We start from the raw sequence: 26786 nt of genomic DNA on the forward strand, positions 1-26786 counted from the left end.
CTGGTGTCTTCTCTGAGGGGACATAATGATCACATGGTTCTGGTGTCTTCTCTGAGGGGACATAATGATCACATGGTTCTGGTGTCTTCTCTGAGAGGACATAAGGATCACATGGTTCTGGTGTCTTCTCTGAGAGGACATAATGATCACATGGTTCTGGTGTCTTCTCTGAGGGGACATAATGATCACATGGTTCTGGTGTCTTCTCTGAGGGGACATAATGATCACATGGTTCTGGGGTCTTCTCTGAGGACATAAGGATCACATGGTTCTGGTGTCTTCTCTGAGGGGACATAATGATCACATGGTTCTGGTGTCTTCTCTGAGGGGACATAATGATCACATGGTTCTGGTGTCTTCTCTGAGAGGACATAAGGATCACATGGTTCTGGTGTCTTCTCTGAGAGGACATAATGATCACATGGTTCTGGTGTCTTCTCTGAGGGGACATAATGATCACATGGTTCTGGTGTCTTCTCTGAGGGGACATAATGATCACATGGTTCTGGTGTCTTCTCTGAGGGGACATAATGATCACATGGTTCTGGTGTCTTCTCTGAGGACATAAGGGTCACATGGTTCTGGTGTCTTCTCTGAGGACATAATGATCACATGGTTCTGGTGTCTTCTCTGAGAGGACATAATGATCACATGGTTCTGGGGTCTTCTCTGAGGGGACATAAGGATCACATGGTTCTGGTGTTTTCTCTGAGGTGACATAATGATCACATGGTTCTGGTGTCTTCTCTGATGGGACATATGGATCACATGGTTCTGGTGTCTTCTCTGAGGGGACATAATGATCACATGGTTCTGGTGTCTTCTCTGAGGACACATAATGATCACATGGTTCTGGTGTCTTCTCTGAGGACATAATGATCACATGGTTCTGGTGTCTTCTCTGGGGGGACATAATGATCACATGGTTCTGGTGTCTTCTCTGAGAGGACATAATGGTCACATGGTTCTGGTGTCTTCTCTGAGAGGACATAATGATCACATGGTTCTGGTGTCTTCTCTGGGGGGACATATAGATCACATGGTTCTGGGGGGGCACTCTGCTGCCTTCTGTACCTAATGTGGGGGAACTGCTGCCGCCTATACCTAATGTGGGGGAACTGCTACCTACTGATTCATAACAGTAGCAAAATTATAGTTCTGATTGCAGCATTAGGAACCACTTATCTAGACAATTATGATTAAAAAAAATGTTTTATTGCCCCAAACCATAAAATAACACCCACATATTTAGTGTCATGACTGTAAAATCTGTTCAATAAATTTATATAGCTGCATAAAAGAGAATAATGTAAAATACAATAAAATGGATCTGGTCCTGAAGGGGGTCATAGGTCAAAGACATAGGTCATTTAGACTTCAAATGTCCACTGGGCCCCCAGGATATCAGAGAGTATGGGAAGAGAAGATCAATGTGAACTGCAACCAAACCAAAGAATGTAAGAACCTGACAGATGGCTTTTGGGCCGTGTTCACACAGTGGGAAACAAGCGACATTACACAAATACGGACGTAAAATGGAAATAAAATGATGGACATAATCTTGCAAAATAATGGCCCTCATTTACGATTGCAAACCCAACATGTTTTGTCGGGTTGTGCGCCAGATTCTGTCGCATTACACCAGAATTTCTGTCTGTGCCAGATGGTGCGCCAGAATTGAAAAAACCCAGACTAGCTCTCCATTTTGCTAGGAAAACCTGAAAAGGGGGCGTGGCCGCTTGAAAAAGGAGGTGTGGCCTCCGAAAAGGGGCGTGTTCCCGACATTTTCACAAAAACCCAACATATTTACTAAGGTTTCAGCATAAAATATGGATTTCAGCTGAGGAAAACCGGACAGATCAGAGCGGGTGTAAAAAAAGGAAAATGTAGGGAAAGTGGAAAATGTCAGGAAACCGTCAGTAAATACCGTGGGAAATAAATTGTAGGGAAATAAAACCCACAAAGAAACCTACACAACAGTCTTAGTAAATGAGGATCAATGTGTTCTATGAAAAAGTCTATGAAACGTGTCCGTCAGTGCGCACAGTGTATAAAAAACAGACATCATTCCTAAACTTCTTCATTATTTGCATCTGTAAGAAATAACATCCACAATAACAAAACTTAACCAGAAACGGCAAGAAAAATGTGACATAACGTAAAACGCCAGTAAAAATGTGATAGAACGCAAAACAGCAGTAAAAATGTAACATCACCTGCAGCAAATTCAACAACTTTACTTAAAAAAATGGCTACCATTATTAGCGAAAATACACTGTGTGAACACGGCCTCATTATGTGACATTTGGGAACAACCTCCACCTCCTGTTAGATTTTAGGTTCTACAATCTTAACACATTTTTCCTGTGTGAACATTTTGGTGTCTATCAAGACCTGATCGAGAGTTAAAAGATTTTTCACATTCTGTACATGGAAACGGCTTCTCTCCTGTGTGGATTCTCTGATGTTTAACAAGACATTCTTTTAAGCTAAAACATTTCCCACATGCTGTACATGAAAACGGCCTCTCCCCTGTGTGACATGTACGATGTTTGATCAAACATGATTTTTGAGTGAAAGATTTTCCACAATGAGAACATGAATACGGCTTCTCTCCTGTGTGGCTTCTCTGATGTCTAACAAGACGTGATTTTAAGCTAAAACTTTTCCCACATTCTAAACATGGAAAAGGACTCTCCCCTGTGTGATTTTTATGATGTTTGATCAAGTATGATTTTTGAGAGAAACATTTTCCACATTCAGAACATGGAAATGGCTTTTCTCCTGTGTGTATTCTCTGATGTTGTACTAGCTTTGCTTTCTCAATAAAACTTTTCCCACATTCAGAACATGAAAATCGCTTCTCCCCTGTATGAATTTTCTGATGATGAATCATACTGGAATTTGTAGTAAAACATTTTCCACATTCAGAACATGAAAATGGTTTCTCACCTGTGTGAATTTTCTCATGCTGAATCACATTTGATTTTTTTATGAAAGATTTTCCACATTGAGAGCATGAAAATGGCTTTTCTCCTGTATGGATTTTATGATGTTCTAGTAAATTTGATTTAGTAATAAAAGATTTCCCACATTCCGAACATAAAAATGGACTCTCCCCTGTGTGACTCTTATAATGCTTAACCAGCCTATATTTCTCACAAAAACATTTTCCACATTCGGAACATGAAAATGGCTTTTCCCCTGTGTGAATCTTGTAATGCTTAACCAGAACATATTTTGAGGCAAAACATTTTCCACATTCGGAACATGAAAATGGCTTCTCCCCTGTGTGACTTTTCTGATGCTGTACTAGATTTGATTTGCTGCTAAAAGATTTATCACATTCTGAACATGAATATAGTTTCTCCCCTGTGTGAATTTTCTGATGTTGTATTAGATTTGATGTCTCGATGAAACATGAACATGAAATTATCTTCCCCTCTGTGTGAGTTTCCTTATATTCCACTAAATTTGATTTCTCTTTTAAACCGGGTACAAAAGCCAAACATGACATTGATTTAACCCCCGAGTGATTTTCCCGACAATCAGTAGGATCTGACCTCTGGTTAGCACATTTCCTACATTCTGAACATTGACGTATTTTTTCTGTGTGAGTTTTCTCATCCGTTCCGAGTGTAAACCATTTCTCACATCCTGAACACTGAACCTGATTTTCTCCTGGATAATATTGTGGAATATAATGATTATCTCCTTCAAACTCTGTGGATGAAGAGAGGCTTTGTCCTGAGTCTTTGCTGTGGCCATCTGAGGAAAAAGTAAAAATAAACTTTATTTCCTTATATTCCTTACATACAGCTTTAAAAAAAAAGTATTCTAGTCTTTTAAAAAATATGAGGCTGGGGGTGGGGAATAGATAAAAACCGTATACTTACCTTGCCCCATCCCTTGCTGCTCCAATTTGCTTCTGTCTAGTCCCTGATCTTCTGGCTTGTTCTTGTTTCTGAGACAAGCGCCTTGAGAAGGACCTGCCGGCTCAGCCAATTCCTGGCTCCAGTGATTTCCCGCCTTGGCCAGCGATTGGCTGAGCCAGTAGGTCCTGTTCTGAGCGCTCTTCTCAAAAGGAGATCAGGGGACTGGATGAAGCCCAATGAGAGCTGTGTTGGACAGGGGTCACACCAGTATGCTTCTGGTGACGTCACGCCACCTCCAATAGACTTGCATTGAGGGGCGTGGCATGACAGCAAGAGGGAGCGGGGCCGTGAAGGCACGAGTTCCCAGCGCTGGCTCTAAGCGTTTGGAACATTTTGTTCCAAACACTGAGCAGCGGAGTACCCCTTTAACCATACTTATGTAACTATGATATCTTCACTGAGATAATCTAAGGAAGTTAAAGTGTGCCCCCTATAGAACTTCCGAAAGGTCTGAAGGCAACACTAGATATGGCCTGAATAAAGAAGGACAACAGCGTACTGCTGCAAAGGTCCCTGAAGCTCTTGTAGAATGTGCCATACCTGTAAATGGAGGAGACTTGTCTTTGGCCAATAGCCATCCTGGTCCACCCAATAATTGTAGCCGTGGAGGCCACCAATCCCTTGTGATGACTATTCAAGATGATGAATAAAAAATTAGATGTTTGAGCCAGGTAGATCCATAAACACGTCAAGATGATTCAAAAGAACATTCTCCAGGATGAGAAGGTGAGGAAGTGAATGGAGTCTATGGAAGGAGGACAGGACAACACACTACCTTATCCGAAAATAACACCAGAAATGGAGAACGGGTGAGAACTGAAATATCAGAAAGCCATGTGATCCGGGGTCAAAGCCACCAAAAGGCCACCCCGAAAAGAAAGAAACTATTAGAAACCTTATGTAGGGGCCTCCTACATTGCTTCAGGAACCAGGTTAAGGTCCCATGGGGTGCTGTGCTGACAGTAAGGATAGGCCGCATGGAAATAGGTCTGAACATCGGGCTAAGAAGTTAAAGGATACAGAAGATCAGAGCGGAGGATGGTTTTCTGTATTTCAGCAGTTTCTTATTGAGATGTTGGGACTATGGTTTCTGCAGTTGTCCTGTCAGCCTTTGTAAAAAAAAAAAAAAAAAAACACTGGGACCTGATAGGAGATCGTCCCAGAGAAGAGACTGTCTCCGAGAGAAGAGATCACCCATGAGAGAAGATCGCGCCCAAGAAGAGATTGCTCCTAAGAAGAGATCACCCATGAGAGGGGACCCACCCAGAGAGGAGACCGTCCCTGAGAAGAGATCACCCATTGCACCCGAGAAGAGATTGCTCCTAAGAAGAGATCATCCATGAGAGGAGACAGTCCCCGAGAGGAGATCACCCCTAAGAAGAGATCACCCATGAGAGGAGACAGTCCCCAAGAAGAGATCACCCCTAAGAAGAGATCATCCATGAGAGGAGACAGTCCCCGAGGGGAGATCACCCCTAAGAAGAGATCACCCATGAGAGGAGACAGTCCCCGAGAAGAGATCACCCCTAAGAAGAGATCATCCATGAGAGGAAACAGTCCCCGAGAGGAGATCACCCCTAAGAAGAGATCATCCATGAGAGGAGACAGTCCCCGAGAAGAGATCACCCCTAAGAAGAGATCATCCATGAGAGGAGACAGTCCCCGAGAAGAGATCACCCCTAAGAAGAGATCATCCATGAGAGGAGAGAGTCCCCGAGGGGAGATTGTCCCCAAGAGGAGATCACCCCTGAGATGAGGCTGATGCCATTAACACTCCTGGGCTATGGAGAACCAATGAGATTAGGAAAGCTCCAGAATATTTATTAGGAGAACTGCTGGTAGACGACCCTCAGCCCTGAAGGCTGGTGAATGTGGTGGTAAAGATGGGCCCCAATGGAGAACCAACATGTCCAGTCAGATTGCAGCAGGCTAACATTGCCTGTCGAGGTGGGTAAGTGTGACACTCAGCATAGGGCATGACCTCTGACTATGGAAGCCAGAACCGGCATTCAGGAGAGGGAAAAGCTTCACTTTTTAAAGAACTTAGATATTATGCTGAGGTGCGGACAGCTTTTCCTTGGATGGCCATTAGGCTGACACTGATGAACAGCATTCTCTGGACCATAATTCACCTGGACAAGGAGAGGACTTTACCAGGATCTTGTCCAGTTAGAGGGAGACTGACCCCACACATATTGCCATGATGACACCTCGAAGAAAACATGATCAGTAGTCACCAAGCTGTGGGGAAAGGCCAGAAATTATAGAGGTGGAAACGGAGAGCGAACCCGAGGAGACCCTGATTGGTCAGTCATTTGGTTATCTGAAGACAGGCCGTCTACTGAAGAAAGAAATTCTCCTTGCTCCAAGAAGTAACCACTGATCTCACCATCTGGAGGGGACAAAGCAAAGTTCCTGCAGAATGGAGCTGGAGAAGTGCCAAAAGGGTTAAAAGGAAGGATTGGATTTTTGGAGCAATAGTTGTTTGTGTTTAAAGATGCTTCACATAGTTACTTCCCTGGATAAACAATAGGATCAGCCAGATGAAACTCTTCTTAATGGAATATCCACTGGACAGCGATTGGAACATTTCATTCAGAACGCTGCGTGCGCGCTGCAGGGGTCGTCCACACCCCTCGTGATGTCACGCCACACCCCCTCAATGCAAGTCTATGCCACTCCACATCCTCTCTCATAGACTTGCATTGAGGGGGCGTGGACGACCCCCACAGCGCGCACACAGCGTTCGGAACTAAATGATTAAAGGGGTACTCTGGTGGAAAACTTTTTTTAAATCAACTGGCTCCAGAAAGTTATACAGATTTCTATATAAAAATCTTAATCCTTCCAGTACTTATCATCTGCTGTATGCTCCACAGGAAGTTGTGCAGTTTTCTCCTGCTCTGGAAAGTTCCTGACCTGGATAGAGGTGTCAGCAGAGAGCACTGTGCTTAGACTGGAAAGAACTACACAACTTCCTCTGGAGCATACAGTAGCTGATAAGTACTGGAAGGATTAACATTTTTAAACAGAAGTAATTTACAAATCAGTTTACCTTATTGGCACCAGTTTTTTTTTAAAACATTGTTTTCCACCAGAGTACCCCTTTAGAGAAGCGTCCAATAGAATGCCCAGTGAAGGCAATGCTCCCGATCCAGCCTTACTGACCCTGGTGGACTCAAACTCAGACCTGAGGGCTGAACCTACTGCCTCAGAGAACCTCTAAGCAAAGAAATATCTGATATGGAAATAGTAATAGCCAGATGTGAGGCCAAAGGGTCTGAGGAGAGAAATTAAACATCGGATCCGATCCCGATGCTTGGAATGAGACAAATGTATATCTGGTGCGTCTCCTCTGAGAGGACTTCATCAGTGTCTGCAAGGTGATGGAAACCCACCGGCCCAGACATCCAACCCAGCAGATAAACTATAGAGACTGCTGTAGGAAGGAGGACAATCACATTCCTCCGGGTACTTCCTTTCTATTACTCACCTGGACTAATATCAGTAGGAATGTTCTCTTCCGTACATGCTCTTTCGCTCCTCACATACTTTTCTTTTTCTTTAACTTCTTCAGTTTTCTTCTCTAGAACATTTTCATCCTGAACCAAAATATCCAAATAATAAACTCTAATAATTCAGATTTACTAAAAAAAAAAAAAAAAGAAAGATAATGACACAAATCCCGACCATGTGGTTATGCTCCTCCCACCAGGTAATGGCAGAAGAGCCCCTCCCCCAACACCTGCACAGAGTCTTCCGAAACAATTTGATGATAGAGCCTAAAAGGTCAGTCATTCTTAACCCCTTCCTTCTATGTCATTCCTAATATCTTTGTAAATCTCTTCAGTAACCAAAAATGACTCTTACCCCAGAAAAAAACAGCTCTAAAATGTCAGCTACTGGGTGTCTCCCTTTCCTGCAATCTGCTATCCACTGCCTAAGTTAGGGGAATTCTGTCTCTGGTTACTAAGGGAACAGGACGGAACACCGGAAGTGGGGGTGGGGCCTAGATAAAACACAAACAATACAGTCAGTTTTATTGTTTTAACCCCTTAAATAGTACCAATCATCGAAACTCTCCCTAATCCCCCCCCCCCCCATCTGTCCCTGACTCTCGCTGACACTATCCCTGTGTTTCTTTTCATTCAAAACCCGCTCTTTGTACCTGATTTATTGTCTTCTTGGCTGCTCATTCAGCCGTCCTAGTGTGAGGGAGGGGGCGTGGCCCAGCATAGAAGCTATGAACACAGCAGCCGGCAGCTCTGAGTCTTCTCCTCTCTGTTTACAACTGCACATGCAGAGAGAAGAAAGATCGGAGCTCAGATAGTAAAATGAATGAGGGCCTGCAGTAAGGCAGAGTCAGGAGTATGTCCTGCTGGCTCCTGCCCGGCTGCAGACTGAGATTTCGGACTCCAGCATGAATCTGTAATCTATAAACAGGGCTTGTGGCCAGGTAGGGAGACCCCTAGTAGTAATTTTTTCAAAGTGTAAAATTAAATAGAAAGAAGCATATTTTTTTAATAACATGCAATTAGAAAGTTATTCTGCATACATTAATCTATAATATATCAAACTTTTTTTTTGATGAAAGGTTCCCTTTAAGGACACAGTCTTCTCATTTTTGTACTTTAGTTTTTTCCTCCTTGTTTAGTAGGATCTGGTTCTAATTTATGTGTTAATTGTCCTGTGTTTGGCTGGAGAATCATGTGTTGCTGTGTCAACATCCAGGTCTATCAGCAGGCTTGGATATAGGGCCTATTACATCTAGTATCAGCTTCCACACCCTTCTCAGTGCACATATATACCCAGTCAGTTTGTATCTCAAGTTGCTTGTGTTCAGTCCCTCTACACTAGCTCTTGTATACTCCTTCCTTGTGTTCATTTCCTCTGCACTAGCTCTTGTATACTCCTTCCTTGTGTTCAGTCCCTCTGCACTAGCTCTTGTATACTCCTTCCTTGTGTTCAGTCCCTCTGCACTAGCTCTTGTATACTCCTTCCTTGTGTTCATTCCCTCTACACTAGCTCTTGTATACTCCTTCCTTGTGTTCAGTTCCTCTGCACTAGCTCTTGTATACTCCTTCCTTGTGTTCAGTCCCTCTGCACTAGCTCTTGTATACTCCTTCCTTGTGTTCAGTTCCTCTGCACTAGCTCTTGTATATTCCTTGCTTGTGTTCAGTTCCTCTGCACTAGCTCTTGTATACTCCTTCCTTGTGTTCAGTTCCTCTGCACTAGCTCTTGTATACTCCTTCCTTGTGTTCAGTCCCTCTGCACTAGCTCTTGTATACTCCTTCCTTGTGTTCAGTTCCTCTGCACCAGCTCTTGTATATTCCTTCCTTGTGTTCAGTTCCTCTGCACTAGCTCTTGTATATTCCTTGCTTGTGTTCAGTTCCTCTGCACTAGCTCTTGTATACTCCTTCCTTGTGTTCAGTCCCTCTGCACTAGCTCTTGTATACTCCTTCCTTGTGTTCAGTTCCTCTGCACTAGCTCTTGTATACTCCTTCCTTGTGTTCAGTCCCTCTGCACTAGCTCTTGTATACTCCTTCCTTGTGTTCAGTCCCTCTGCACTAGCTCTTGTATATTCCTTCCTTGTGTTCAGTTCCTCTGCACTAGCTCTTGTATACTCCTTTGTGATACGATTCTGACAAGTCTGTGTGAGTGTCTGATTTAGCATAGCTAGAATCATGAGGAATTGTATAAAGAATAGTAATGGCTCTTGTTCTTGTCTGAAACTGTATAAAAATAAGGGTTACTTAAGTTCAGAATAACGAGTTCCATATCTTATCTGCACATGAGGAGGATGGATGGTGATTGGTTTAATAGTACTGTTCACACGCCACCCCTTCTGGTAAACAACTACTGGGCATGCTTGATATGTCACACTTATATAACATGTTGTGTACAAGGCGCATAACCGTAAGCGCGCACAAACAAGACTTAACCCTAACTAGTAGCACACGTGATCACCACGTGAATGCGCAGTGGGTACGTGAACCAATTATTGAGCATATACGGGACTGCGCAAGGCGTGGTAAATCAGGGACAAAAACTCTGGTAACTCCCTGAATCATGGGGATTTCCAGCCACAGCGGACGTGTTGTGTGATGCAGACATAGACGGGTACCTCCTACGATCGATGATGAGTCAGTCCCCTGATCATGGAGTGATGATACAATATCCGGTAAATGTATTGATTCTTACTTCCATGATTCATTGTTTATATTTCATTATGTTTAGATTTTAGCAAATAGGTAAATAAAATATGTCTTATGCTTAGAAGTGTGCCTGTTTTGTATAACATTGAGCGTTTTGAGGAGTTTCAAACTAGTTAGCAAGACATCCTTCCTTGTGTTCATTCCCTCTACACTAGCTCTTGTATACTCCTTCCTTGTGTTCATTCCCTCTGCACTAGCTCTTGTATACTCCTTCCTTGTGTTCAGTTCCTCTGCACTAGCTCTTGTATACTCGTTCCTTGTGTTCATTCCCCCTGCACTAGCTCTTGTATACTCCTTCCTTGTGTTCAGTTCCTCTGCACTAGCTCTTGTATACTCCTTCCTTGTGTTCAGTCCCTCTGCACTAGCTCTTGTATACTCCTTGCTTGTGTTCAGTTCCTCTGCACTAGATCTTGTATACTCCTTCCTTGTGTTCAGTTCCTCTGCACTAGCTCTTGTATACTCCTTCCTTGTGTTCAGTTCCTCTGCACTAGCTCTTGTATACTCCTTCCTTGTGTTCATTCCCCCTGCACTAGCTCTTGTATACTCCTTCCTTGTGTTCCTTTCCTCTTCACTAGCTCTAGTGCAGTGGTTGTGGGTGGACTCACAGCCCAACATGACATTTACATAGCTTTTCTATTTTTTGTATAATGTACAGTACAGTATAAACTTTTTTTCCCCACAAAATTAATATGCTTAAAATCGCCCTATTCTGACCCCTATAACTTTTTTATGTGTCTCCAGGGCTGTTTGAGCTTTCGTTTTTATCAGTACCACTTGTGCGTCTGTGTCTTTTTCATCACTTTTAATTTAATTATTTCATGGGGTTGGATGTGATAATAATCAGCAATTTTACGCTTTGGATTAGTTTTGTGTTTATGCCGTTCACCATACAGGATCAATAATATTATAGTGTAAAAGTTCGGGCAATTCTGCGCGTGGCGATATCAAATATGTTTATTTACTTTTTTTTTTTAAGGGAAAAAGAGGGTGATGATTAGATTTAAGTAGTTAATCTGTTTTCCATTAGTCTTGTTGGCAGCACAATGATGGGTTAACACTTTCCCCTGTGAACTTGCAGGACCTGGGAATTTTTATTGAAAAAAAAAACGAATTAATGGCCCCTCCCCTGGGGTATATATTCCCCTAACTGCTCCCAATTCAGTGAGTACTTTATAGTAACAAAAATGTTACTTATATGTCCACTTAAAATATAGGATAGTTAATTTAACCCTTAACTACCCCCATTTGTGAGGGTCGGGGGTTTTGTTTAAAGTCCCATGCAAATCAATGGGAAATGTATGTTCCCACATAACTTCCGTATGGCTGGAGGTATTTCAATACCTGGTCACATATTACAGGTCTGGATAGGAGGACGGGATATGAGGTCTAGATAGGAGGTCTGGATAGGAGGACGGGATAGGAGGACGGGATAGGAGGACGGGATAGGAGGACGGGATAGGAGGACGGGATAGGAGGACGGGATAGGAGGTCGGGATAGGAGGTCGCCATAGGAGGACGGGATAGGAGGACGGGATAGGAGGTCACCATAGGAGGACGGGATAGGAGGACGCCATAGGAGGACGGGATAGGAGGTCGGGATATGAGGACGGGATAGGAGGTCGGGATAGGAGGTCGGGATAGGAGGTCACCATAGGAGGACGGGATAGGAGGACGCCATAGGAGGACGGGATATGAGGATGGGATATGGGGTTTGGATATAACAACAATATATGAGGACGGGATAGGAGGTCGGCATATGGGTTTGGGATAGGACAACAATATATGAGGACAGGATATGAAGTAAAAAGCTTCCTCTGTTGATTTTCCTCCACAACAAGGATTTGGAAGGAAAAACCGGGCAACGCCGCGTACTCAGCTAGTGGTAAATAAATAATAGAACCAAGGGTCTGGGGACCATGGGTGAACCACTTTGACCCACCGTCGACTGACACCTAGATGATTGTATATCCTTGATCTGTCTTGGAAGTAGTATGAATGGCATGCATGCTGGAGATCTGTGAATGTGGCGATAGTCTTTTTTTTATTTTATTATTTATTTTTTTTTTATTTTTTTTTTGAGCTCCCGTCACTTTTTGTGCCCTATTTGGATGGTTTTGTCAGAGAGTCTGCAGGTAACAATTGTCATTGTTCTGAGTGTGTGGTGTGAGGGAGACTGATCATAGGGATGGGAGTGTCCGTAAAACCATTAGTAAACTGCAAATGTATTCTGTGCTGCACAGGGGAAGTGACGGAATGTTTATTTGTGGGGTGGGTGGGTGGGTTTATTGTTTGTATGTTGTTTTGACCTGTTTGAAAAAACCTTTAATAAAAAATATTTGATTAAAAAAAAATAATAGAACCAAGGGAGGGAAGCTTGTGCTGCTGACAACACTAAGGGAAAACAGATTAACTACTTAAATCTAATCTTCCCTATCATCTGTCAGCAGCACAATGATGGGATTTAAGTAGTAGTATCCCTGGGAGGGCAACCTGATTTAATAGAATTTAACACTGTTCTAACAAATTCTGACTTTGATGCACTCAAGGTATGAAACTTATAATGTTTGAAAAAAGTTCTTGGTGTAGACCAAGATGCACTTTGACAGATGTGCTCTAAGGGGACAGAGCTTCCCTCTGCCCAAGAGGTAGACATGGCCCTCGTTGAATGAGCCTTTGTAAATTCTGAAGAGCTTCTGTTATCTGACTGATAACATAAAAAAATACGGCCCGTAATCCATCTACACAGGGATGGCTTGGAGGCTAATTTGCCTTTACCTTTTCCCTGAAAAGTGACAAATAATTTTTTGTCCTTGCGGAGCACACTGGTTCTCTCAATATATATTTGTAAACATCTTACTATGTCCAAGGTTGAGAAGTTAGATTCTTCCATCTCTTCAGGTTCTGGAGCATATCTAGGCAAATATATCATCTGCTTTGTATTGGAAAAGGAAGGACACTTTGGAAGAAAATTAGGAAGAAACCTTAAAGGGGTACTCTGCTGCTCAGCGTTTGGAACAAACTGTTCCGAATGCTGGAGACGGGAGCTCGTGATGTCATAGTCCCGCCCCCCATGACTTAATGCCCCACCCCTCAATGCAAGTCTATGGGAGGGGCTTGACGGCTGTGACGTCATGAGGTGGCGGGGCTATGATGAAGAGAGAGCCTGTAATTCCCCAACTCGTTTGGCCGTAGTGATGGCTAATAGGAAAGCAGTCTTGAATAATAATAACTTTAATGAGGCCTCTTCTAAAGGCTCAAACGAAGCACCACAAAGTTGTTTTAGAACAAACGACAAGTCCCCAGGTGCTTCAGGTTGGACCAGTCTGGGTCTTATCCTGCCCACTGCTCTAACAAAGTCTTTTATCTGCTGAACATGTAGAAGTTTGGTCTGTAAAAAAACTGACATAGCTGCGACCTGTACTTTTATAGTACTAAGAGAGAGTCCCTTGTGGAATCCGTCCGGTAAAAAAAACAATATTTGAGGAGTTGAAGGAAAATCAGGGTCAATATTCGTTCCTTGGCACCAGGAAAAAAAATACCTTTTCAATTCTTGTATTTGTTTTATTTGTGGCAGTACCATTGGAATGTGTGAAAGTCTGTAGGACTCTGTCAGAGAACCCCTTGTCCTTTAATATGGACCTATTAATCTTCATACTGTCAGGTTGAATGCTTTCATATTGTGACAAAGGCGCGATCCCTGAGATACTAGACTCTAATCCGGGGGAAGTTTCCAATACACTCCCCTGCTCATGGACATCAGTAGGGAGAACCAAGATCTCTTGGGCCATAATGGGATTACTGCGAACACTGAGGCCTGTTCCTGTTTGATCTTTAACAATACCCTCGGTATCATTGCTGTAGGTAGAAATATGTACGACGCCAGTTGGAACCTCCACGGAAATGACATGGCATCTATCGCCAGGGAACAATCTGTTACATAAAGGGAAAAAAAAACTTTCTACCTTGGCCTTCGTTCTGGTGGCCATAAGATCTACCTCTGGTAACCCACAACGATCCACAATATGTTGGCATACCTCTGGATTTAGAGACCATTCTCCCGGAATAGTGAGGCTCCCGCTCAGACGATCTGCTAAGATATTCAGGACAGCAGATAACCTGGTTATCCTCTCTTCTGCCCATGCCAAGATCTTGCCCATTTCTAAAAGTAAGATGTCTGATCTGGTGCCGCCTTGTTTATTTAGAATACGGCGGCCATGTTGTCTGTCTTCACTCGTACAGCTTTCCCTAGAAGATGAGGTTCGAAATGTCTTGGCGCATAATAAATTGCTCTTAACTCTCTGATGTTTGAGGAGAGTTGTTTCTCTGTGTGGTTGCATGTTCCTGACACTGTCATCTGTAGAAGATGTGCTCCCAACCTGTACCTGAGGCTTCTGTAGTTAGTACAGTTCAGGGTGGTTCTAGAAGCGACATTCCGTCCCTGAGATTGTTCCACAACAGGAGGGACCATCTGGAGTGAATCTAGACCTGAAGCTGACCCATTCCAAACTTCAAGAACCTCTGATTGTAGGGGTCTCAGATGCCAGAGGGCCCATTGAATCGCTTCCACTGACGAGGATAATAGGCCCAAGTAGCGCAGTAGAGTTCTGACCGAAACTTAGCGGGGAACTCTGAGGAACTGAAATTCTGCTTGAATGTGTTCTTTTCTTGGGGGTGTGAGGTGTAACCCCATCGTTTGGGAGTTTATGACAAACCCCAAAAAATGATTTATGGCGGGGGTTAAATTGGATTTTTCTTGATTTATTAACCATCCCAGCTGCTCTAATAGAGCTAAGGCGATTTCTATATGCTCCTCGAGCATCAGAGCAGAACTGGCGATTATTAGCCAATCGTCTAAATACGGGATCACTCAGATTCCCTGTAACCTGAGAACTGACACTACTGCAGAAACTACCATCGTGAAAACCAAGGGCGCTGTCGTTATACTGAAGGGCAAAACCTTGAACTGCAGGTGAGGAAGAATACCTTTTATTCTTACTGCTACCCTTAGAAATTTTCTGTGTTCTAGCAGAATCGGTAGATGAAAATAGGCGTCCTTCAGGTCGATTGTTGCCATGAAATCCCCTCTTGATAAGAGGGTCTGAACCGACCTCATGGACCCCATAGGAAACAACTTTTATTTTACCAGATAACGATTTAGATATCTCAGGTCTATGATTAGCCTTAACTTGCCTGAAGGCTTTGGGATTTGAAATATTGGAGAGTGCACACCTGCTCTGATTTCTGCGGCACTGGCTCCAGAGCGGAAAGAGATATTAGCTCCATGATGGATTCCTCTAACAGCTTCTCTCTTGTTCCTTGAATTCTTGGCGGGTTTATAAACCTGTCTGTGGGGTAAGAAAGAAAGGAAAGCGCATTGCCTCTTAGAATAATGCTGAGGACCCAAGGCTCTTTTATGTTTGTAATCCACACGTGAAGGAACAGAGATAGGCGGCCGCCTACTGGAGCCTGGTAATTGTCAAAACTCCTGTTTACGCAAAGATTCCGCACCCCTTCATGAGCTTCCTCTACGGAACCCTCCCCCTGCCTCTTGTATATGACCTAGATTGACGACCCCTAGTAGGAGATCTGAGGAAAGGCCTATACACCTGGGGTAGTGACTTCACTTTTTTATCCAATAGGTCCATCATTAGAGAATCTAGCTCAGGTCTAATAATTTTCCCAGAGAATATTTTAGATTACAGAGGTGATATTTTAAGGGGTTATCACCTTCCCAAGGTCATATAGCCCTTCTACTTGCTACATACAATGCCATTGTTTTTTCAGCGAATCTTAATTGTTGATTAGCCACATCACAGAGGAAGTCTACACCTAGATTTACACGTTTAACTGCAGAAAGAATGTCATCCTCTGTACACCACTGTCAACATCAGTTTGTATCAGGTCAAGCCATCTCCTCAAAGCCAGAGAAACATCATGTGAGGCTATCGCTACAGCACTTTGACAGGAAGCGGCCTTAAAGCGCTCTTAAGGGCCACCTCAACACAATGGTCCATAGGGTTGTTTAAACTGGACACATCTTCTGCTGGTACCAAAGTTCTTTTAGATAATTTGGCAACTGCTACATCCACTTTAGGTGGGGCCACCCAATCCATTAGATTAGGATATAGCAGTTTAAACCTCTAAGAGACCACCGAGACCTTTTCTGGTTTTTGCCATTCTGCCTGCATAAGGCTGGAATTTATGCTATCAACCTTAAAGGACCTAGGTCCTTCTCCCTGATTGGTCTGCAGAAATCGTCATAACTTGAGTCTTAACAGCTGGAATAAAACACCTTCCCCGCCTCTGTAACTTCTTTATCAGACAAAGAAGCTGACTTTATCTTTCCTCAATAGATAGAATGTCCTTGTCCATAGGGGACTCAGCATTAGAGTGGCCGTATCTTGCTCTCTTTCTTGACAATGGAGGGATAGAATCCTTTATCTGCTTTATGGATCCCTCAACAAAGTTCTTCACCCATATAACCACATCCTGTATCGTCGGTTCCTCAGACAGAGGGAGTTTAGGACGGCAGGAAAGACAAGTGGAATGAAGGCTTTCCTCCGGTAGTGGAGTCTCACACTCCATGCTTTCTCTTGGTGGAGGACATCTGCGCAAAATAAATAATGCAAGAAAAAATATATAGGTGTATATCCCTTTAAGAAGGGGGGGGGGGGTGAGAGCTTACCTCTTTACAGGGGTACTCCTTTACAAACTGTTCCGAACGCTGGAGCCTGCGCCGGGAGCTCGTGGCATCATAGCACCCCATGATGTCCCACCCCGTCCCCTCAATGCAAGTCTATGGGAGGGGGCGTGACAGCCGTCATGCCCCCTCCCATAGACTTGCAATGAGGGGGCGGGGCTTTGATGTCACAAGCTCCTGGCACCAGCGTTCGGAACAGTTTGTTCCAAGATTGTCGCAGGTCCCGCCGGCCTCTCTGTACTTGCGCATCTTGACTACTGGAGCTTACAGCTGCTATGTATAACAGGCAAATCTTACATATGAAACCGGCACCTACAACCTTCTGTACCTGTCTGCTATAGGCCCGACGTGAAAAAAACTCACTGAACTGGGAGCAGTTAGGGGATATATACCCCAGGGGAGGGGCCAGTAGTTATTTTCAATAAAAAATCCCAGATCCTGCAAATTCCCAGTGGAAAGTGTTAACCCATCATTGTGCTGCTGACAGACGATAGGGAAGTGAATTTTTATGAGGGGATGGGACTATATATTATGTAATGATTTTTTATGTTTTGTTTTATTTACACTTTTTATAGGTAATTAATGGACATTGATGGGATTGTTAATGTTCACCATTGACTGCAAGTGGCTGCTACAAATAGTCTATGAAGTGAAAGCAGCTCAGGATGTCACTGTAAGTACTGGTGCGGTAAGAACCAGGGCACAAGGATGTACATTTACGTCCATTGTTTTTAAAGAGTACCTGTCACCAAATAAAACTTTTAATATAGTGTTCCTTGTGTAATTACCGGACACTTTCTAATTCACTTGCTTTTATAATTATCAACAGAAATATGTTTAAAATGTAATATAAAAATGGCCACTCGGTGGCTCTGTTCTGTTCCCTGCCATAATTAATACAGTGAGTTTGGTCTCCTCCCGGCCTGGCAGGAGTCCAAACTCAGGAAGTGTTTCTCTGCACTGAGCTTGATTGACAGCTGCTCAGAAAGTGAAAGCTCCACAGATTCTCACAGAAAGCTGCACAGACTGAAACATGCAGAGAGCCTGGGGTCTTCTATTCATCACAGCTCTGCAACTATGTGAGGGCGGAAGTGGTGCCCCAGCAGGCTTCAGTGATGTCATGCCTGCTAGGAAACGCCCAAGATACACAGCTTTTTAAAGTGTGGGAGGGGTGTTAGGAGTAGTTAGGGAACAAAGCCTGTTAGTTTAAAGGAAAACTGTCACATGTTTTCTCCCGCACTCTCCACAGGTACTGATGGATAGTGCTGGAGACGCGGATTTCTATGATCCCTACCTTGCCCGGATCCGCTCAGCCATTAGCACGCAATTGTAGTTTTATTCTATGTATATATCTTGCTGTAACTGGCACAGGCGGGGCTTCTGCAGGTAACTGGCAGTGACATCAGAGCCGCTTATGAATATTTATCCCCCCTCCCTCCAGTTAGGAGCGGCAAAGAGAGGGAGAACTGGAGGGAGGGGGGGGGGATGAATATTCATATCAGAGAGTGAGGGAGAAAACATGTGAGTTTTCCTTTAAAACCATTTATTTGGTGACAAGTACTTTTTAAGGGGTTAATATTTTGGACACATAAAACTAAGATTTATTGGACTCCCCACTTCATGGACCTTCGCTGGTGTTTTATCATACATGTCACTCTCTGAGGCTCCTGGTCAATGCGCAGTGAATGGCAGGATTGTGCAGGTGACCTGTTACCTACAGGGACCAGATAGTGGTGAGAGGCAAATGGTAAGTGGGAGAGGTGAAGGCTGACATAGTCTTATGCAGGAGAGAGCCTGGACTGTGCACATACAAGCTGAGTCTGTCTGCCTCCTCCAGAGGGTCTACACTGTGTCGGACAAGCACCATGTATCCAGTACACCAATAACCCCCTTCTCCCCCCAAATGCCATCTATAGCAGTATACTGTAAATCATCCCTCAGCACAGTGCAGCCTGTTCAGTGCACAATCTTTAGCACTATGTCATAGCAGAGCAGAGAGGAGTAGGTGCTCTACTCTTATTGGCCAGAGAACTAGGAAAAGGAAGTCCAGCTGTGAGTACTGCAGGTAAATAGACCAGCCCCTGGAATAGAGAATAGCTGAGCACCATAGAGGGGGGGGGGGGGGCAATCTAACAAAACAAGGGAGGTTTGTAAAGTTCTTTAAAAGTTACATGCACACATTAAAGGGGTATTCCTACCTCCATAATTAGTTTGTAATTCGTAGGGCATGTAAAGGCATACACTTGTATAAATACATAGATTATCATACTGGCCTCCCTTTATGTTACAGCTGCTTAGTCTGCCTCTTGGTTACAGTTGCTTGTCCAGGTTGCAGACCACATCATTATGTAACCATCATCACTCACATAGACTCTTCTGCTTGTGTGCACACTGTACTGTGTCAGTGAGTCATACAAAGAGATTGTAAATTGCACAAACCAGCAATTCCTCTGAGTCTGAAATGTCAATCACAGAGCACGAACAGAAAGGGGGATCTGCTGAGAGCTGAAAAGGGCAGAACATCCCTTTAAGTCTGTGGTAATTAACAATAATTACCTGATCATCCTGGGAATCCGGAGGAGCAGGACATCTCTCTGGTGAATTTCTCCTACTGGATCTTTTCTTCCCGGGTGGTGTGAGGGGACGATCTCCTGCAGGGTCCACATTCTCCTCCACACAGTCCTGGGAATGCAGAGGAGCAGGACATCTCTCTGGTGGGTTCCTCTTCCTGGATCCATCTGTAGAAGACACACAGTGACTGAATACATTGTGTAGATGATCAGATGATGGGGGATCTAGGGGCCCCAATACTGCTCTCTCCTTTACCATCAATGAGAGTCTCCTCTTACCCAGTGGTGATGTTCAGGGCCGGTGGTCTATAATAAATATATCTTACCCAGTGGTGATGTTGGGGGCCGGTGGTCTATAATAAATATATCTTACCCAGTGGTGATGTTGGGGGCCGGTGGTCTATAATAAATATATCTTACCCAGTGGTGATGTTCGGGGCCGGTGGTCTATAATAAATATATCTTACCCAGTGGTGATGTTCGGGGCCGGTGGTCTATAATAAATATATCTTACCCGGTGGTGATGTTCGGGGCCGGTGGTCTATAATAAATATATCTTACCCGGTGGTGATGTTCGGGGCCGGTGGTCTATAATAAATATATCTTACCCAGTGGTGATGTTCGGGGCCGGTGGTCTATAATAAATATATCTTACCCAGTGGTGATGTTCGGGGCCGGTGGTCTATAATAAATATATCTTACCCAGTGGTGATGTTCGGGGCCGGTGGTCTATAATAAATATATCTTACCCGCTGGTGATTTTCGCGGCCGGTGGTCTATAATAAATATATCTTACCCAGTGGTGATGTTGGGGGCCGGTGGTCTATAATAAATATATCTTACCCAGTGGTGATGTTGGGGGCCGGTGGTCTATAATAAATATATCTTACCCGGTGGTGATGTTGGGGGCCGGTGGACTATAATAAATATATCTTACCCGGTGGTGATGTTGGGGGCCGGTGGTCTATAATAAATATATCTTACCCGGTGGTGATGTTGGGGGCCGGTGGTCTATAATAAATATATCTAACCCGGTGGTGATGTTGGGGGCCGGTGGTCTATAATAAATATATCTTACCCGGTGGTGATGTTGGGGGCCGGTGGTCTATAATAAATATATCTTACCCGGTGGTGATGTTGGGGGCCGGTGGTCTATAATAAATATATCTTACCCAGTGGTGATGTTGGGGGCCGGTGGACTATAATAAATATATCTTACCCAGTGGTGATGTTGGGGGCCGGTGGTCTATAATAAATATATCTTACCCGGTGGTGATGTTCGGGGGCCGGTGGTCTATAATAAATATATCTTACCCGGTGGTGATGTTCGGGGCCGGTGGTCTATAATAAATATATCTTACCCGGTGGTGATGTTCTGGGCCGGTGGTCTATAATAAATATATCTTACCCGGTGGTGATGTTCTGGGCCGGTGGTCTATAATAAATATATCTTACCCGGTGGTGATGTTGGGGGCCGGTGGTCTATAATAAATATATCTTACCCGGTGGTGATGTTGGGGGCCGGTGGTCTATAATAAATATATCTTACCCGGTGGTGATGTTGGGGGCCGGTGGTCTATAATAAATATATCTTACCCAGTGGTGATGTTGGGGGCCGGTGGTCTATAATAAATATATCTTACCCAGTGGTGATGTTCGGGGCCGGTGGTCTATAATAAATATATCTTACCCAGTGGTGATGTTGGGGGCCGGTGGACTATAATAAATATATCTTACCCAGTGGTGATGTTCGGGGGCCGGTGGTCTATAATAAATATATCTTACCCGGTGGTGATGTTCGGGGGCCGGTGGTCTATAATAAATATATCTTACCCGGTGGTGATGTTCGGGGCCGGTGGTCTATAATAAATATATCTTACCCAGTGGTGATGTTCGGGGCCGGTGGTCTATGATAAATATATCTTACCCAGTGGTGATGTTGGGGGCCGGTGGTCTATAATAAATATATCTTACCCGGTGGTGATGTTGGGGGCCGGTGGTCTGTAATAAATATATCTTACCCGGTGGTGATGTTGGGGGCCGGTGGTCTATAATAAATATATCTTACCCGGTGGTGATGTTCGGGGCCGGTGGTCTATAATAAATATATCTTACCCAGTGGTGATGTTCGGGGCCGGTGGTCTATAATAAATATATCTTACCCAGTGGTGATGTTCTGGGCCGGTGGTCTATAATAAATATATCTTACCCGGTGGTGATGTTCTGGGCCGGTGGTCTATAATAAATATATCTTACCCGGTGGTGATGTTCGGGGCCGGTGGTCTATAATAAATATATCTTACCCGGTGGTGATGTTGGGGGCCGGTGGTCTATAATAAATATATCTTACCCAGTGGTGATGTTGGGGGCCGGTGGTCTATAATAAATATATCTTACCCAGTGGTGATGTTCGGGGCCGGTGGTCTATAATAAATATATCTTACCCAGTGGTGATGTTCGGGGCCGGTGGTCTATAATAAATATATCTTACCCGGTGGTGGTGTTGGGGGCCGGTGGTCTATAATAAATATATCTTACCCGGTGGTGATGTTGGGGCCGGTGGTCTATAATAAATATATCTTACCCGGTGGTGATGTTGGGGGCCGGTGGTCTATAATAAATATATCTTACCCAGTGGTGATGTTCGGGGCCGGTGGTCTATAATAAATATATCTTACCCAGTCGTGATGTTGGGGGCCGGTGGTCTATAATAAATATATCTTACCCAGTGGTGATGTTGGGGGCCAGTGGTCTATAATAAATATATCTTACCCAGTGGTGATGTTCGGGGTCGGTAGTCTATAATAAATATATCTTACCCAGTGGTGATGTTGGGGGCCGGTGGTCTATAATAAATATATCTTACCCAGTGGTGATGTTGGGGGCCGGTGGTCTATAATAAATATATCTTACCCGGTGGTGATGTTGGGGGCCGGTGGTCTATAATAAATATATCTTACCCGGTGGTGATGTTGGGGGCCGGTGGTCTATAATAAATATATCTTACCCGGTGGTGATGTTCGGGGCCGGTGGTCTATAATGAATATATCTTACCCGGTGGTGATGTTGGGGGCCGGTGGTCTATAATAAATATATCTTACCCAGTGGTGATGTTCTGGGGTGGTGGTCTATAATAAATATATCTTACCCAGTGGTGATGTTCTGGGGTGGTGGTCTATAATAAATATATCTTACCCGGTGGTGATGTTCGGGGCCGGTGGTCTATAATAAATATATCTTACCCGGTGGTGATGTTCGGGGCCGGTGGTCTATAATAAATATATCTTACCCGGTGGTGATGTTCGGGGCCGGTGGTCTATAATAAATATATCTTACCCGGTGGTGATGTTGGGGGCCGGTGGTCTATAGTAAATATATCTTACCCGGTGGTGATGTTTGGGGCCGGTGGTCTATAATAAATATATCTTACCCAGTGGTGATGTTCGGGGCCGGTGGTCTATAATAAATATATCTTACCCAGTGGTGATGTTGGGGGCCGGTGGTCTATAATAAATATATCTTACCCGGTGGTGATGTTCGGGGCCGGTGGTCTATAATAAATATATCTTACCCGGTGGTGATGTTCGGGGCCGGTGGTCTATAATAAATATATCTTACCCAGTGGTGATGTTCGGGGCCGGTGGTCTATAATAAATATATCTTACCCGGTGGTGATGTTTGGGGCCGGTGGTCTATAATAAATATATCTTACCCAGTGGTGATGTTCTGGGGTGGTGGTCTATAATAAATATATCTTACCCGGTGGTGATGTTCGGGGCCGGTGGTCTATAATAAATATATCTTACCCGGTGGTGATGTTCGGGGCCGGTGGTCTATAATAAATATATCTTACCCGGTGGTGATGTTCGGGGCCGGTGGTCTATAATAAATATATCTTACCCGGTGGTGATGTTGGGGGCCGGTGGTCTATAGTAAATATATCTTACCCGGTGGTGATGTTTGGGGCCGGTGGTCTATAATAAATATATCTTACCCAGTGGTGATGTTCGGGGCCGGTGGTCTATAATAAATATATCTTACCCAGTGGTGATGTTGGGGGCCGGTGGTCTATAATAAATATATCTTACCCGGTGGTGATGTTCGGGGCCGGTGGTCTATAATAAATATATCTTACCCGGTGGTGATGTTCGGGGCCGGTGGTCTATAATAAATATATCTTACCCAGTGGTGATGTTCGGGGCCGGTGGTCTATAATAAATATATCTTACCCGGTGGTGATGTTTGGGGCCGGTGGTCTATAATAAATATATCTTACCCGGTGGTGATGTTCGGGGCCGGTGGTCTATAATAAATATATCTTACCCAGTGGTGATGTTGGGGGCCGGTGGTCTATAATAAATATATCTTACCCAGTGGTGATGTTGGGGGGCGGTGGTCTATAGTAAATATATCTTACCCAGTGGTGATGTTGGGGGCCGGTGGTCTATAATAAATATATCTTACCCAGTGGTGATGTTCGGGGCCGGTGGTCTATAATAAATATATCTTACCCGGTGGTGATGTTCGGGGCCGGTGGTCTATAATAAATATATCTTACCCAGTGGTGATGTTCGGGGCCGGTGGTCTATAATAAATATATCTTACCCGGTGGTGATGTTCGGGGCCGGTGGTCCTCCATCATGACTATGTCCTGGTACAGATCCTTGTGTCCTTCTATATACTCCCACTCCTCCATGGAGAAATAGACAGTGACATCCTGACACCTTATAGGAACCTGACACACACAATGATCCAGTCATCATCCAGACCCATCATCCCTTGTGTTCCTGTATAATGTCCCAGCATTCCCAGCAGCGCTCACCTCTCCAGTCAGCAGCTCCATCATCTTGTGGGTGAGTTCTAGGATCTTCTGCTCATTGTTCCTCTCAGGTATCAGTGAGGGAGGTGGAGGCTCCGTGATGGGGCCCCGGGCCCTGCTCCATCCTCCTGACCTGCTGGGGGCCACACACTCTCCAGATATCTTCTTCACTACTGTGTAATCCTGAGTATGGAGAGACCCCGATAAATATCCCTATATACAGACCCCTCACCTCTCCGGTCATGTCCTGTATTATCCCTAGAGATAAGAGGTCATGTGACCATTTCCCACAATCCCTCACCTCTCCGGTCATGTCCTGTATTATCCCTAGAGATAAGAGGTCATGTGACCATTTCCCACAATCCCTCACCTCTCCGGTCATGTCCTGTATTATCCCTAGAGATAAGAGGTCATGTGACCATTTCCCACAATCCCTCACCTCTCCGGTCATGTCCTGTATTATCCCTAGAGATAAGAGGTCATGTGACCATTTCCCACAATCCCTCACCTCTCCGGTCATGTCCTGTATTATTCCTAGAGATAAGAGGTCATGTGACCATTTCCCACAATCCCTCACCTCTCCGGTCATGTCCTGTATTATCCCTAGAGATAAGAGGTCATGTGACCATTTCCCACAATCCCTCACCTCTCCGGTCATGTCCTGTATTATCCCTAGAGATAAGAGGTCATGTGACCATTTCCCACAATCCCTCACCTCTCCGGTCATGTCCTGTATTATCCCTAGAGATAAGAGGTCATGTGACCATTTCCCACAATCCCTCACCTCTCCGGTCATGTCCTGTATTATCCCTAGAGATAAGAGGTCATGTGACCATTTCCCACAATCCCTCACCTCTCCGGACATGTCCTGTATTATCCCTAGAGATAAGAGGTCATGTGACCATTTCCCACAATCCCTCACCTCTCCGGTCATGTCCTGTATTATCCCTAGAGATAAGAGGTCATGTGACCATTTCCCACAATCCCTCACCTCTCCGGTCATGTCCTGTATTATCCCTAGAGATAAGAGGTCATGTGACCATTTCCCACAATCCCTCACCTCTCCGGTCATGTCCTGTATTATCCCTAGAGATAAGAGGTCATGTGACCATTTCCCACAATCCCTCACCTCTCCGGTCATGTCCTGTATTATCCCTAGAGATAAGAGGTCATGTGACCATTTCCCACAATCCCTCACCTCTCCGGTCATGTCCTGTATTATTCCTAGAGATAAGAGGTCATGTGACCATTTCCCACAATCCCTCACCTCTCCGGTCATGTCCTGTATTATCCCTAGAGATAAGAGGTCATGTGACCATTTCCCACAATCCCTCACCTCTCCGGTCATGTCCTGTATTATCCCTAGAGATAAGAGGTCATGTGACCATTTCCCACAATCCCTCACCTCTCTGGTCATGTCCTGTATTATCCCTAGAGATAAGAGGTCATGTGACCATTTCCCACAATCCCTCACCTCACCGGTCATGTCCTGTATTATCCCTAGAGATAAGAGGTCATGTGACCATTTCCCACAATCCCTCACCTCTCCGGTCATGTCCTGTATTATCCCTAGAGATAAGAGGTCATGTGACCATTTCCCACAATCCCTCACCTCTCCGGTCATGTCCTGTATTATCCCTAGAGATAAGAGGTCATGTGACCATTTCCCACAATCCCTCACCTCTCCGGTCATGTCCTGTATTATCCCTAGAGATAAGAGGTCATGTGACCATTTCCCACAATCCCTCACCTCTCCGGTCAGCAGGTAGATGATCTCCAGGCTGAGCTCTAGGATCCTCTCGGTGGTCGGTGACATTCCTCTATAGATCCTATATATACGGCGCTGGAGTTTTCCTTCTCTTCAGGATATATTCGGGGGGCGTCCTGTCCCCTCTATAAAGCCCCTGTGTGCATTGTGTACAGGTGTATAAAGAACTACAAGTCCCACAATAACCAGGAGCAAGATGTTACATCCTGGAGGCTGAAGGACCTGTGATGATGTCATGGCCATGTGACCGCTCATGTGTGTGGGAGGAGTCAGGCTGGGCCATGTGACTGGTCATGTGTGTGGGAGGAGTCAGGCTGGGCCATGTGACCGCTCATGTGTGTGGGAGGAGTCAGGCTGGGCCATGTGACCGGTCATGTGTGTGGGAGGAGTCAGGCTGGATCATGTGATCGCTCCTTCCAGGAATCCATGTGCAAGAGGGAGCCGTGTGTGTATACAGTGTACGGTGCGGAGCCGTGTGTATATACAGTGTACGGTGCGGAGCCTTGTGTATATACAGTGTACTGTGCGGAGCCGTGTGTATATACAGTGTACGGTGCGGAGCCGTGTGTGTATACAGTGTACGGTGCGGAGCCGTGTGTGTATACAGTGTACGGTGCGGAGCCGTGTGTATATACAGTGTACGGTGCGGAGCCTTGTGTATATACAGTGTACTGTGCGGAGCCGTGTGTATATATAGTGTACGGTGCGGAGCCGTGTGTATATACAGTGTACGGTGCGGAGCAGTGTGTGTATACAGTGTACGGTGCGGAGCCGTGTGT

At 44.7% G+C, this 26786-nt stretch overlaps 1 protein-coding gene across 2 annotated transcripts; it reads right to left on the reverse strand.

Annotated features, from left to right (window-relative positions):
• Positions 1–979: 979 nt before the first annotated feature.
• On the reverse strand, positions 980–26347 carry LOC130319811 (zinc finger protein 883-like). 2 transcript variants are annotated; one of them, XM_056552978.1, is made up of 6 exons: positions 25990–26347; positions 24243–24422; positions 24026–24155; positions 19407–19588; positions 7429–7537; positions 1199–3768 (listed from the first exon to the last, which is right to left on the reverse strand). In XM_056552978.1, the coding sequence occupies exons 1-6, from the start codon at positions 26053–26055 to the stop codon at positions 2351–2353; spliced, it is 2085 nt and encodes a 694-aa protein (XP_056408953.1). In that variant the 5' UTR covers positions 26056–26347; the 3' UTR covers positions 1199–2350. The 2 variants fall into 2 exon arrangements, 1 of the variants encoding a protein (XP_056408953.1); XR_008865883.1 differs by lacking the exons at positions 19407–19588; positions 24026–24155; positions 24243–24422; positions 25990–26347 and adding exons at positions 980–1074; positions 8104–8127 and having other exon boundaries at positions 1105–3768.
• Between the last annotated feature and the right edge of the window lie 439 nt (positions 26348–26786).

The sequence above is a fragment of the Hyla sarda genome, unplaced genomic scaffold, assembly GCF_029499605.1.
Source record: "Hyla sarda isolate aHylSar1 unplaced genomic scaffold, aHylSar1.hap1 scaffold_217, whole genome shotgun sequence".
Lineage (NCBI taxonomy): Eukaryota > Metazoa > Chordata > Amphibia > Anura > Hylidae > Hyla > Hyla sarda.